This window comes from Prionailurus viverrinus, chromosome B4 (genome assembly GCF_022837055.1).
Source record: "Prionailurus viverrinus isolate Anna chromosome B4, UM_Priviv_1.0, whole genome shotgun sequence".
NCBI lineage: Eukaryota > Metazoa > Chordata > Mammalia > Carnivora > Felidae > Prionailurus > Prionailurus viverrinus.
Genome location: NC_062567.1, coordinates 129,635,222 through 129,648,389, shown reverse-complemented (window position 1 = coordinate 129,648,389; position 13,168 = coordinate 129,635,222). Strand labels below are relative to the sequence as shown.

The following is a 13,168-nucleotide window of genomic DNA, read 5'->3' as shown; positions in this document are numbered from 1 at the left end:
CTCCACTCTTCTGCGTACTTCCTGTGACTGGGTCTGCCTTCATGGCCAACTGGGAAGACAGAGGGAGAAAAAAAAGTGACAGAGATTCCCTTCCTACTTTCTGAACCACAAATCCGTGGTCCAGAGAAGGACTCCCGTCCCTCAGAGTTTTAGATACCTATCCAGCTGCCACTTCTCCTGCTGTCACTACCATACAGGTTTGCAAGCTTCCGGAAGAGGGCTTGCCGAGATGCACGTGTGGGAGAGAAAAGAATCCAGGATTTCCCCCACTCTTCTTGGGGGGGGGGGGAGATCATGACCACAAACAGAGAGCTTCTGTTAGATCACTTTCTGTCTTCCCCTGATGCTCAGCTCTGGGATTCATGTTGCCTTTGAGCTGGGACATTTAAGAGGAAGAAAATAAGTCCAGGCAATTCACTGCCATATGGTTCTTATTTTGAGTTCTGGTTTCCTTCTCCAAGTCACCTGCCAGCGTCTACTTTTCCTCAGAAAGCTACCCCATGCGTTATGCCCAGGGTTTTTAGGTGCATTTAGTAGGAGATGGAGTAGGGACTGCTTACTTTATCTTAACCAGAACTGGAATCCTGATAGAATTCTTTTGGTTCTTTTTTTCTTACTCCATTTTATTCTAATTGTTTGGATGCTATGTATTCTGTCTCTGTTCTTCATTACAGATTATTCTTTATTGCAGTGAATCTCAAACAGGGCTAACCACTCCCCACCCCCGCCAAGGGACATTTAGCAATGTCTGGAGACATTCGGGGCCATAAATGTCTTGGGGAGAGATTGCCACTAGCATCTAGTGGGTAGAGGTCAGGGATACTGCTAAACATCCTACGATGCACAAGACATCCTGCACAACAGGGAATCATCTGGCTAAAATGTCTGTAACACCAAGATTGAGAAACCTTGCTTTATTGTGTGCATTTGAAATTTTCTCATGCATACTTAGCTTTATGTAAAGTTAAATAATATCTTTTTTTTTTTTTTTTTTTTTTAAATTTTTTTTTTCAACGTTTATTTATTTTTGGGACAGAGACAGAGCATGAACAGGGGAGGGGCAGAGAGAGAGGGAGACACAGAATCTGAAACAGGCTCCAGGCTCTGAGCCATCAGCCCAGAGCCCGACGCGGGGCTCGAACTCACAGACCGCGAGATCGTGACCTGGCTGAAGTCGGACGCTTAACCGACTGCGCCACCCAGGCGCCCCAAAGTTAAATAATATCTTAACCCACTTCCTTTCCCGAGCAAAGCAAGGACTTGGACAAATTTAACTCCAATCTCTTCTGTCCAGACTTAAATGCTATTTTGTCTAGAGTTTTTAGTTCTGTTCTATTTTAAAACCTCACAAATTACATATTATGCTTATTATAGCAGGTAATTTTTGTTTGGTCTTAAACTGTCAGTTTATCTGCCTGCTTCCTGATGCTCAGACCATCTTTCTGGGATCATTTTTCCTGCACAAAAAATTAGGTAGACAGATAGATAGATATTTAGAGAGAAAGAGAGAATGAGAAAGAGAATTTTAGCAGTTCCTTTATCACAAGCGTTTTGGTAAGTTCCCTTAGTTTTTATTTTTCTATGAATGTCTTTATTTCATCTCTGTTCTTTTTTTTTTTTTTTTAGTTTATTTATTTATTTTGAGAGAGAGAGAGAGAGCACATGTGTGGGAGGGCAGGAGAGGGAGAGAGAGAGAGAATCCCAAGCAGGCTCCATGCCATTGTAGAGCCTGATGCTGGAACTCACGAACCTGTGAAATCATGACCTGGGCCCAAACCAAGAGTCAGTCGTTTAACTGACCAAGCCATAACTGACCAGGCACCCCTATTTCACCTTTGGTCTTGAAGATAGTTCCTATGGGTCCACAAGTCTACCTAAATGCTTTGATGATTTGATTCCATTGTCTTCTGCTTTCTGTTGTTACTGTCGAGAACTCTGCAGTCATTCTGTTATCCCTTTATCAATGATCTGTTGTTTCTCTCTGCCCATCTTTAAGATGGTCTGTGTCAACCTTCTCCCACAGTAAAGCCAGAATTTTGTGCAAGAGTTGGGTCTTTTATTCTCAACACCCTTTCTGATTCTACTAGCATTTTATTTTATTTGTTTGTTTGTTTGTTTGTTTAAAGTTAGCTCTATACCCAATGGGGGGCTTGAATTCACAACCCCCAGATCAAGACATTGCATGCTCTACTGACTGAGGCAGCTAGGCACCCTGCTGCTTAGCATTTTTAAAGCCATCAGCCCTCTCCTTCCTTATTCTCTGGCCATGGTGTAACTTGTAGAGAACTGTATGCATGGCGTCTGAGTTGGTGTTACACTTGTTATTTGCGTGTCTTTTTTTTTTCCCACTAAGCTGTGAGTTGCTCGAAGATAGTCTATTTCCAGCACTGTGCATGGACCTAACACATAGTAAATGCTCAGTGGATGTTTGTTGGATGGATAGATGGACGGATGGATGGATGGACAGATAAGTAGAGGGACAAATGTGTGGCCGCAGGTATATATCTGGCTAAAGTACAAGCGAGATTGTATGAATTTACCTGAACTATTTCCCAATGACCTGAATACACCCAGGTAATTCATGCGATTAGGAAGCGGAGATCTGCCATACATGCTCTCCAATGATCTTTTTTTTTTTTTTTTTTTTGGCCAACGTTATATTGACAGAGAATCGCCGGCAGACTCTGGTCTTGAGGAAAGCTGCAAAACAAGTCAAGAGGATATCAGAAGCAAGAGAATATGAGAATATGCTTCCCAAGCAGGTGAGCACATGATTGGAAATTTAATAGTAGAGATGATTTCAGAGGGGCTAGGAGATCTGGGGAGAAAAGCCAGCCCTGTGAAGATGTCAGGGTCAGAATGGGGGTATTTCTTACAGACGTGGGTGATATAGTCAGGAAATCTCCTGAGAGTAATTCCTGGTGGAGGTAGGTCCCCGTTGACTGAGCTTTTTACCTGGATTTCTCCAGGGATTTAAATTACCTGCTTGAAATTCAGGAGCCTTGGTGTAATGGGAAGAGAGCACTGAGCTTCATTGCCCTACTCTAGAAAATGGGACAGTAATTCCTAGGTCATGGCGTTCTTATGAGGTTCACCTGAGGTAGTGATATTTAACATGTAATGGACATTTACTACATGTCAGACATTAAACTAAACCTGTACACGCAGTATATTTTATTTTACTGTCACAGTCCTCTGAGATAACTCTTCCTAGTCTTCTTCAGTTTATTAGTGAGGAAAGTGATGCTCAGAGCATTGCCTAAATTCACAAAGCCGATGAGTGTTAAAGCCAAGAGTTGCACACGGATCTGTCAGACTGTGAGCCTGAGCTGTCAGTCACTGAGCTTTGCCACTAGCAAAGTCCCCCGAACTCGAAAGTCCCTGGATTAATGTGTTTTCTCTCCTCTTCTCCTCCCCGCCCCTGGCTCTTCCCCACAAACCTCTGCGGACGGTAGTTTACATCAATGGCACCTTCAGCCTTCAGTTCTTGAGCCTTCTTCATTTCTCCATACTTTACCACTGCCTGTTCCCCCTCAGCATTTAGCGGTGACGTTCTGAGAAGTAGGGCAGGGCGTGATGGAAAAGACAGACGGACATGGGTTCAGATCTCGGTGCTGAATCTTTTCAGCTGTGTTACTTGAGCAGGTGACTCAACTTTTCTGACCTCCTTCCATAAAACGGGGAAAATAAAGTCCAGCAGTGGTGACGGCCCTTCCTGCCGACAGGGCTGGTGGTGGGTGACCGACAGTCGTGTCCTACTCTGTGACCCAGCTTGGTGGGGAGGGGAGGCCAAGCGGGTGGAGTGGATGTTAACAGGAACGGGAAGCAGCTGAGAGCCAACGGCCTGGCAGAGGCAAGGGGAAGGGAAGTGCCAAAGGAGAGCCAGCTCAGTACGCTATTCACGGGGGCCCGCGGGACACTCCTGACCGAGGAGCGAAATGTGTGATTCTACCACTTGAGGCACAGCTTGGGTGTAACCTGCTGCCTGTTCTTTGCCCATGGTCAAATCAAGCAGCGTTGCAGGGCACGTAATAAAAAGTAAATTTCTCTTTCACGCCAGACCCTATGCCCCTGACCCAGGGGCAAACACTATTTTCCCATATATCCTTCCAGAAATATCGGGTGAATGTCAAGGAATACAAACCTTTTTTTTAATATATACAAACCACAATAGAATATACGCTATTTTGTACTTTGCTTTTTCAACCTAACACATAATGGCCAACATTTATAGAGTGCTTACTGTATGCCAAACATCATTCTAAACACGTCATATGTAGTGACTCATTTAATCTTCACATATTTAGGCTCAGAAATATTAAGTATTTCACTTCATGCCAAATGGCTAGTAGGTGGTAGAACCAAGATTTTCAAAAGGATACAATTTATATACGATACAGTTCAGCATTGTAATGTACAATTTAGTGGGCTTTAGTTTAGTTGTGCGATCATGACCACTATCTGATTCCAGAACACTTTTATCACCCCAAAAAGAAGCTGCATACTCATTAGCAGTCCCTCCCCGGTCCCCTGTCCCCCCAGTCTCTTCAGCCACCAATCTACTTTTCCGCCTATACAGATTTCCCTGTTCTGGACATTTCGTATAAATGGAATCATCCAATCGGTGGCCTTCTATCACTGATTTCTGTCACTTAGCATAATGTTTTCAAACTTCATCCATGCGGTACCGTGTATCAGTACTTAATTTCTTTTTATGGCTGAGTAACATGCCATGTATGAATAGACCACACTGTGTTTATCCATCTACTGGCAGATGGACATTTGGGTTGTTTCCATCGTTTGGCTGCTATGAATAACACTGCTTCTATGAACATTCACATACAAGTTTTTGTGTGTGCATATTTTTTCTATTCTCTCGGGTATATACCCAGGAGTGGCATTGTTGGGTCATATGGTAACTCTGTGTCTAACTTCTTTAAAAAAAAAATTTTTTTTAACGTTTAAAATTTTTTTTTAAGTTTATTTATTCATTTCAGGAGAGACAGAGAGAGCAAGCAGGGGAGGGACAGAGAGAGAGGGAGAGAGAGGGAATCCCAAGCAGGCTCTGCACTGTCAGCATAGAACCCGATGCAGAGCTCGAACTCACGAAACGCGAGACCATGACCTGAGCTGAAACCAGGAGTTGGACGCTTAACTGACTGAGCCACCCAGATGCCCCCAATTTTTTTTTAACATTTATTCACTTTTGAGAGAGAGAAATAGAGAGAGAGATAGAGTGTGAGCAGGGGAGGGGCAGAGAGCAAGGGGGACACAGAATCCAAAGCAGGCTCCAGGCTCTGAGCTGTCAGCACAGAGCCCGACGTGGGGCTCAAACCCATGAACTGTGAGATCATGACCTGAGCCAAAGTCATTGTGCTTAACTGACTGAGCTACCCAGCAGCCCCTGTTTTTGTTTTTTCTATTCTTAGTAGAAATAGGACAACTTTTGAGGTTCTTAGTCTTTTGCTTATAATTCGTTTGTAGGAGTTCAATTCTTTGTCATCTGTTTGGCAAAAATGTTTACTATTTAATCTTTTTACTTTAATGATGGTATTTTATGTGAGAAAATGTAATTTGGGGGGAGAAACTTATAATTTTTTAAGAGCCATATTTATTGGTCTTCTGTTTTATGGTTTCTTGATTTCATTTCTTATTAAGAAAGATCTTTAGGGGCGCCTGGGTGGCGCAGTCGGTTAAGCGTCTGACTTCAGCCAGGTCACGATCTCGCGGTCCGTGAGTTCGAGCCCCACGTCGGGCTCTGGGCTGATGGCTCGGAGCCTGGAGCCTGTTTCCAATTCTGTGTCTCCCTCTCTCTCTGCCCCTCGCCCGTTCATGCTCTGTCTCTCTCTGTCCCAAAAATAAATAAACGTTGAAAAAAAAAAAAAGAAAGAAAGATCTTTATCACTCTACGATTATATGAGATATTCTCCCAATTTTTCCCCAATATTTTTATATGATCACCTATTCGCAAGACAAAAACGTTACTCACATAACCGAATGTCACCAGGGGTCACTCTGCTCCTTTGAATTTAGCCAAAGATCGGCTCAAGCATTTGTTACAGGATTTGTTTGAAGCCCAGTCCTCTCCCCAAATGTCTGTGAACTTGGGGGGCTTACTGGCACCCAGCCCCTCTTCCGTCCTGCATGTGCTGTGCACCTACCACACGGGCCCAAATATGCAACCCCCCTCTTCCCTTCATTTTCGAAAAATCGCCCACACAGGCTTGTGTATGTGTCGTGCAGACAGAAGGTATCACTAAGTTGAAAGAGGTGAGAATAAGGGAGACCTCATCACAGTGGGGCCAAGAACAGTGAGTTGCTCTTAGAAACCTTTTAGTTGCCCCACCAGTTGGACCCACCCTCCACTTTCCTCTCTTTTCTTCTTGAGAGAGAGAGAGAGAGAGGCACCAGTGCAAGTGGGGGAGGAGCAGAGAGAGGGGGACAGAGGATCCCAAGCAGGCTCTGTGCTGACAGCAGCGAGCCTGATGCGGGGCTTGAACTCAGAAACCGTGAGATCGTGACCCAAGCCAAAGTCAGACAGACGCTTAACCAACTGAGCCACCCAGGCGCCCCTGTCCATGAGTCATCGAGAACACTAAGGATGTTTAGGTTGGAGAAGGCAGCAATGAGAGAAGATCAAGGGCTCTCCTCAGATATTTTAAGGACTATTCCATAACATGTGGTTCTGGAGGAAGATCGGTTAGAATTACAGAGTCAGATTTTTATCTCGGGTAAGAAAGAACTTCCTCAGGGTCCAAGTTGTCATTTTAAACCAGCTTTACCCCCTGGCTCTGCAGCAGACTGTCCGCAGGGCTTGTTCCGGCTCCGACTCTCAGACCTCTTGAAACTCATTCCTCTTGCCAGGTCTCTGATGCCAACCCTTCACCCTAGCCCCTACTCTGCTTTCTCCCTGCCCCTTGGATCTGACGTCTCGGAACCTCTCTCCTCTTGCACGCTGGCCCGCCTTTGCCTGGTGCCGTGGCTAGGAGCAGCCCTTCGCATTCCCGTCCCCAGGTCTCGGTACCCAAGGCCCCTCCCCTGCCTCCTTCCTGCGAGGAGAAATCAGGTCCTTACCAACCGTGGAACTGGATGCTTCTGAGGGTAATATGTTCCTTGTTTCCAGAGTTAGGGAAGCAAAAATGGACCATTCCCTGTTGCTAATATTATCAAAAGGAGGTATATTCGTTGGAATTCTTTGCTTATAAGTGCCAAAATCCGGCCTTGGCCACCGTGAGCAAAGACTAGAAGAACATCGAGTAGCTAGAAAGTCTGAAGTGAGTCCAGGGACCGGGAGAAGAATCATGGCCCTTCCAACCCTTGAACCATCTCTTCAAGGTAACATGTCTGGAATGGGTGAGCCCCCATGTGTTTCCAGTCTACAGTTTACCCCAGTCAAGACTCAAAATCCCAGGAGCGGGAATTTTGACTGACCAAGCTTATTGCACGTGCCCTGGTTCTAGCTGGGTGGGTGAGAGGCAGGCTCTGGAAGAAGCTGTGAAACCTCTGAAGACCCCCCTGATGGCCCTGCTAGTGGTCTTCACAGGGGAGCAAGAATTTTTTAAAATAATTTTTGAAAACAATTTTTTAATGTTTATTTATTGTTTATTTATTTTTGAGAGACAGAGAGAGAGACAGAGAGAGAGAGAGAGAGAGCAAGCAGGGGAGGGGCAGAGAGAAAGGGAGACACAGAATTTGAAGCGGGCTCCAGGCTCTGCACTGTCAGCACGGAGCCCAAAATGGGGCTCAAACTCATGCACTGAGCGATCATGACCTGAGCCGGTCAGATGCTTCACCCACTGAGCCACCCAGGCGCCCTGGGGGAGCAAGACTTTTGGCTTAAAGTCCCCACAAGCCTGAAGGCAGTGGAGGGCAGGTGAACTCCCTCCAGTGCAAGAATCGGGGGCTGTCAGGAAAGGAGGGTGGATTCTGGGCAGACAAAAGAACAAGTTTAGGATAAATGGGGAACGAGACTAGTGGACCCTGGGTCCACTTTGGAATCTTCTAGACTGTGGGAAACAATTTGTTTTTCACCAAATAAGTTCACTAAAGCAAAATGACCGCTTATCTGCCATCACCATCATTTCATAGAAGGAAGGTTATTAATACAAAAAAGCGGAAAAGGCAATCTCAGAATAAAACAACGTCCTTAAAGTGAATACACTCACTTTAAGTCAGAGTTACGGCAATATTTTTTTTTTCCTTCTTTTTTCCTTCCCTCATTTCACTGGAGACCAGTGAACACAGACTTGCCCCTTCGTAGGCCGTAGGGTTTAGGAGTCTTGGGCTAAGTGATGTGCAGCTTCCTTACTAGCCCCAAGTTTCTGTGATCCCAGTGGGATCTTGCTGTTGAACAGTGATTCTCCATAGGGGCTGGGGAGGGGCAAGTTTGCCCCCTGGGAGACTTGGCCCCTGCCTGGAGACATTTCCAGTTGTCACAGCTGGGAGTAAAGGAGGAGATGGCATCCTACTGGCATCTAGAAACCAGGGATGCCGCCCAGCTTCCTACTAGGCACGGAACAGCTCCCACCACCATCAGTTTTCTGGCCCAAGATGTCGAATGACGAGGTTCAGAGACTGTTATAGACAGAAGAAACATCTCAGGAAGCAATTCAAATCCAAAAAGGCTTAGAGAAGAGTGCACTCAGGCGTCGTCACAGCCCTTATACAGGAGGCAGAGTTTTTTAGTTAAATTATAACTCCTTCTTTAAATAAAATGTGTTGCTTCTTTAACCCAACACCCCCCAACCACTGCAGAGACCTCTTAACCACTCCTCACATCCCCTCTCACCCACTGCAGGAGTTTCTCTACGTTGCACTCCTAGGGATCTGCAGAAAAATTAGTCCGATTACGTTGAGCCCCAGCTCAAACCTTCTGGTGGCTTCTATGACACTTACAAAAGATTGTGGTTCCTTACCTTTTCACAGCAGCCCCCCCCCCACAGACCACTTCATGGAAAAGATCCCTCTCCTCCCCCATCTCCCTTCTCACCACCCTCCACCCTTTGCCCCACTTCTTTTTTTTTTCTTTTTCTTTTCTTTTCTTTCTTTTTTTTTTTTTTTTTTTTTTTTTAAGATTTTAAGTAATCTCTACACTCAGTGTGGCCTCAAACCCACAACCCTGAGATCCGGGTTCAAGAGTCACATGCCAAGCGCCCCGCCTGCTTGATCCTTATCTGAAGCACTTATTATTCCATAATGTCATGTTATTCTTTTATTTGTTGGTTTGTTGATTGTCTTTGTCTCAACTGTAATGCAAGCTCCATTAGAATTTGTCTTCTCGGCTGAATCCCCAGCACCTAAAACAGTGTATACGCGTGGTAGGGACCCAATAAATATTTGCCGAATGAATCGTTAACATTTTGGTAACTATGCTTCCAGTCTCCCGTCTATCTTTTTTTTTAACTGATTTATTTCATAGAAGAGATACAGGGGCACCTGGGTGGCTCGGTTGGTTAAGTGTCCAACTCTTGATTTCAGCTCAGATCATGATCCCACCATCATGGGCTCAAGTCCTGTGTCGGGCTCTGTGCTGAGCATGGAACCTGCTGGAGAGTCTCTCACTCTCTCCCTCTGCCCCTCTCCCCAACTTGCACTCTTTAAAATAAATAAATAGACATTAAAAAAAAAAAGAAAATACATAATACCATCTACCCAATTTTGCCTCTTGATTTTTTTAAATTTTATTTTAGAGACAGCACGTAAGCAGAGTAGAGGGGCAGAGAATCTCCGCACTGAGTGTGGAGCCTGACACGGGGCTCAATCCCATGACCCTGAGATCATGACCCAAGCCTAAATCGAGAGTCAGATGCTCAGCTGACTGAGCCACCGAGGCACCCTGCATCTTGGTTTTTTTTTTTTTTCCTAATTTTTTTTAAATGTTTATTTATTTTTTGAGAGAGAGAGCACAAGAGGGGGAAGAGCAGAGAGAGAGGGAGGCACAGAATCCGAAGCAGGCTCCAGGCTCTGAGCTGTCAGCACAGAGCCTGATGTGGGGCTCAAACTCATGAACCATGAGATCATGACCTGAGCTGAAGTCGGACGCTTAACCAACTAAGCCACCCAGCGCCCCGGTGCATCTTGATTTTTTAATCTTCTATCAGATATGAAACAGTTCCTTAGTATTGACTCTTCATAAACATTTTAATAGTGGCATAACTATTTCTTGGGGTAGAGATACCAATATCTTCTTGAACACTCAGTTTATTCTGATCTTTTGCCGTTGTAAATATCTATCTGATTTAGTACTTAAACTTTTTTTCTTTAATTGGTGTAATTTCTTTAGGATGGCATCCTAAAACTGGAGTTACTGGACAAAGAATATGATGAGTACCTTTACATTTCTTAATACAGGGTGTAAAAATGACAATACCTTATTTTTCCCTCTCTCTTTCCTATTCAGTCTTACCCAGCCTGCAAAAGCCCCGAGCTGACTTTGAACTTCTTCAACATTTACGGGAAGAGCCCTCTGATTGTGCACTTCCTCCAGAACCACGCCAGTCTGCAGCAGCACGGCAAAGACGTGTTGATAGTCAGAAGGGAAAAAACCAAGAGCATCCCATATCCTTTCCTCCAGTGGGCAGGGCTCACGTTACGCCAGGCCTCTGCTTCTCCCAGAAGCAAGGGTGTGGAGAGGTACCCAGCCCTGAGCACAGTGCTTGGCGCATAGTAGGTGCCCGTCAAGGGTAGCCATTGATAGGAGCCTAAGGGTCGTTTTAGTTCCAAATCTGCCTCGTGAGCTAGCTGTGTAGGATCCTGGGCAAGTTAAATTTCCCTGTGTGCAAAATCTCTTCCTGTCTACCAGGGTGAATGCTAACTAGGTGTTCAAACATATTTTGCAGCTCAGTAATGCCTCCCAGAGGCTCACTGACCCTAGAGTGTGTATCGATCAGGATTTTGGGTCCAGGTATGGGTTTGTTCTAACCTCCTCCTCACACACACACCCCTCCTCCAGGCTCATCAGCAAATCCCTGGCCCTGTTGGCATTTATCTTAAAGATTGGGGAACCGGCTCAGATCTTAAGAAAACAGATGTGACATGTTGGTGTCCTGAGTCCTAGCAAGCAGTTTGCCATAGGGGGGCAGAACAGGGAATCCGGGAAACCTGGACTCAAGATAACAACCCAACTGTTGACCAGCTGAGTGACCTTAGACAAGTCTCAGCTTCTCTCTTAGCCTCGTTTTTTGTTGTTGTTGTTGTTGTTGTTGTTGTTGTTGTTTTCCATCTATAAAATAGGATAACGACACCTGCCTTCTAGGGCTGTTATGCAGAATACAGGCACAACAGCCATAAAGGCTTACCATAGTGCCTGGCAGGTAACAAGTGCTTGAATGTTACCTGTCAATACACCGTTTCCCAGCAGGAAGAGCTTCCAGAATAGACTGGGCAGCACTTGCCCGGTAGAGCTCATATCCCCAAATGTATTTATATGCCTATAGGCAGAGAATAATAGCTCACATTTCATAGCACTTTATTATTCATAAAGCACTTTCCCATGTATCACCTCTTTGCTCAGTAGACAGTGGAATGCAGCGGAAGGAGCCTGGGCTGGGGACACATAGCCCCAGATTTGAGTCCCAACTCAGCAAGCCACTGGCCGTAAGGTCTCGTGTGCACAGTTTAACCTCTGAGCTCAATGTCTTGATCAGCTCCTTCCTCAAATAGGGATAATCATACCAAACCAATAGAGTTGTGACCCGGATTATGTGGTAGATGGTTGGCTCTAAATAGGTAATGACTATCGTAATTATTATTAACATCATCTAAGGTAGGAATGATTATCCCTATTTTACAGAGGAGAAAATGGAGACGTAGACAATGACTTATCTTGACTTGAGATCCCAAACTTGTGAGATGCTGATGGATCCAGAAGGGGTAGAGAGGGAGGGGGAGGCACAGAGGATTTTTCAACGTACACACATGATATAGAGGATGAGCCCTTGGGACGGAAAGGAAAGGAAAGTTGGAATCCCTTCCTCTTGGCCACTGTGACGATAGAGTAAGAATTGTATTTATTTGTTTATTTTTCGTTGAAGTGTAGTTGACTTACAATACTGTAATAGTTTCGTGTGTGCAACACAGTGACTTGACAATTCTATACATTATGAAGCACCTCCCACAATAAGTGTAGTTACCATCTGTCACCAGACAGAGTGGGAATTTTAGATGGCAGTCCCAAGAAAGCATTTCCTAGCCTTTCCATCAGCGGGAGGAGAGAAGGGCTTTATTGGGGAGGATAGCCTCTTGCCTTCCAAAGTAGGCCATGGTCAAAGAGCAGGAGTCATTTCCTGCTCAGATTCCAGTGGTCTGGTCCAGAAGCAGGTCATTTTCCCCACTCTGCCATCTCACCACCCCCCCGCTCCCGGCCCGGCCATGCACGAGGCTGTCCCGCTGATCAGGCTCAGAGTCAATAATACCAACTGACAATGTGGCGGTTTCCTTGACGGCTGAAGCCACTGAGTCCATCCTGACGTACGCCGAGGTCATCGAACTGACCCTGATCAACATGAAGAAGCGGAAGGAAAACCTTCGCGTGCTGAACTGGCTCCACTGGAATGAATGGAGTTATTTTCATGAATACCTAAAGGCACTACAAGAAAACTTCCTCAGGTATTTAAGGGCTTTAGGGAAGGGGCGTTGTTTGAGCACCTGTCTATTGTCACACGTGGCAGGTTTTAATTGGAGGCCTAGCCCTGGGACTATCTTTTTTTTAAGTTTATTTATTTTGAGAGAGAGAGAGGGGGAGTGGGGAGGTGGGGCAGAAAGGGAGAGAGAGAGAATCCCAAGCAGGAGCAGGCTGCGAGCTGTCAGTGCAGAGCCCAATGCAAGGCTTGATCCCACGAACTGTGAGATTATGACCCGAGCCGGAATCTAGAGTCGGATGCTTAACCGACTGAGCCACCAGGTGCTCCTAGCCCTGGGACTCTCTTAAGCACATTCAGCTTTCTTGTGGTTACAATGTAAACCCCAGAAAAACAGAGACCGGATCTTTCCTTGAAAGTTATTTTTTTCTTAAACTACAACATCATTTATGTTCAGTGAGAAGAAACAAACAGACCTGGAAAAGCACCTGGCCAACATTTTTCTAGAAAAAGACCTAGTCTTTTCTCCTGGGTCCGTAGAGGTGTATCTCTAAACAATCTAGTTTACAATCTAAACAATCTGTCAACCT

General features: G+C 45.3%; 1 protein-coding gene across 9 annotated transcripts in view; it reads left to right on the top strand.

Annotated features, from left to right (window-relative positions):
- FAM227A (family with sequence similarity 227 member A) overlaps window positions 1-13,168 on the top strand; it is a 75,019-nt gene that overhangs the window by 41,648 nt on the left and 20,203 nt on the right. For all 9 annotated transcript variants that reach the window (XR_007154034.1, XR_007154035.1, XM_047867119.1 and 6 more), the window contains 3 exons: window positions 2,668-2,762; window positions 10,400-10,557; window positions 12,454-12,606. Coding sequence is in view for 7 of the 9 variants with exons in the window: in XM_047867119.1 (XP_047723075.1) it covers window positions 2,668-2,762; window positions 10,400-10,557; window positions 12,454-12,606 (406 nt within the window). In the remaining 2 variants the exon portion in view is untranslated. The remainder of the gene's footprint in view (window positions 1-2,667; window positions 2,763-10,399; window positions 10,558-12,453; window positions 12,607-13,168) is intronic.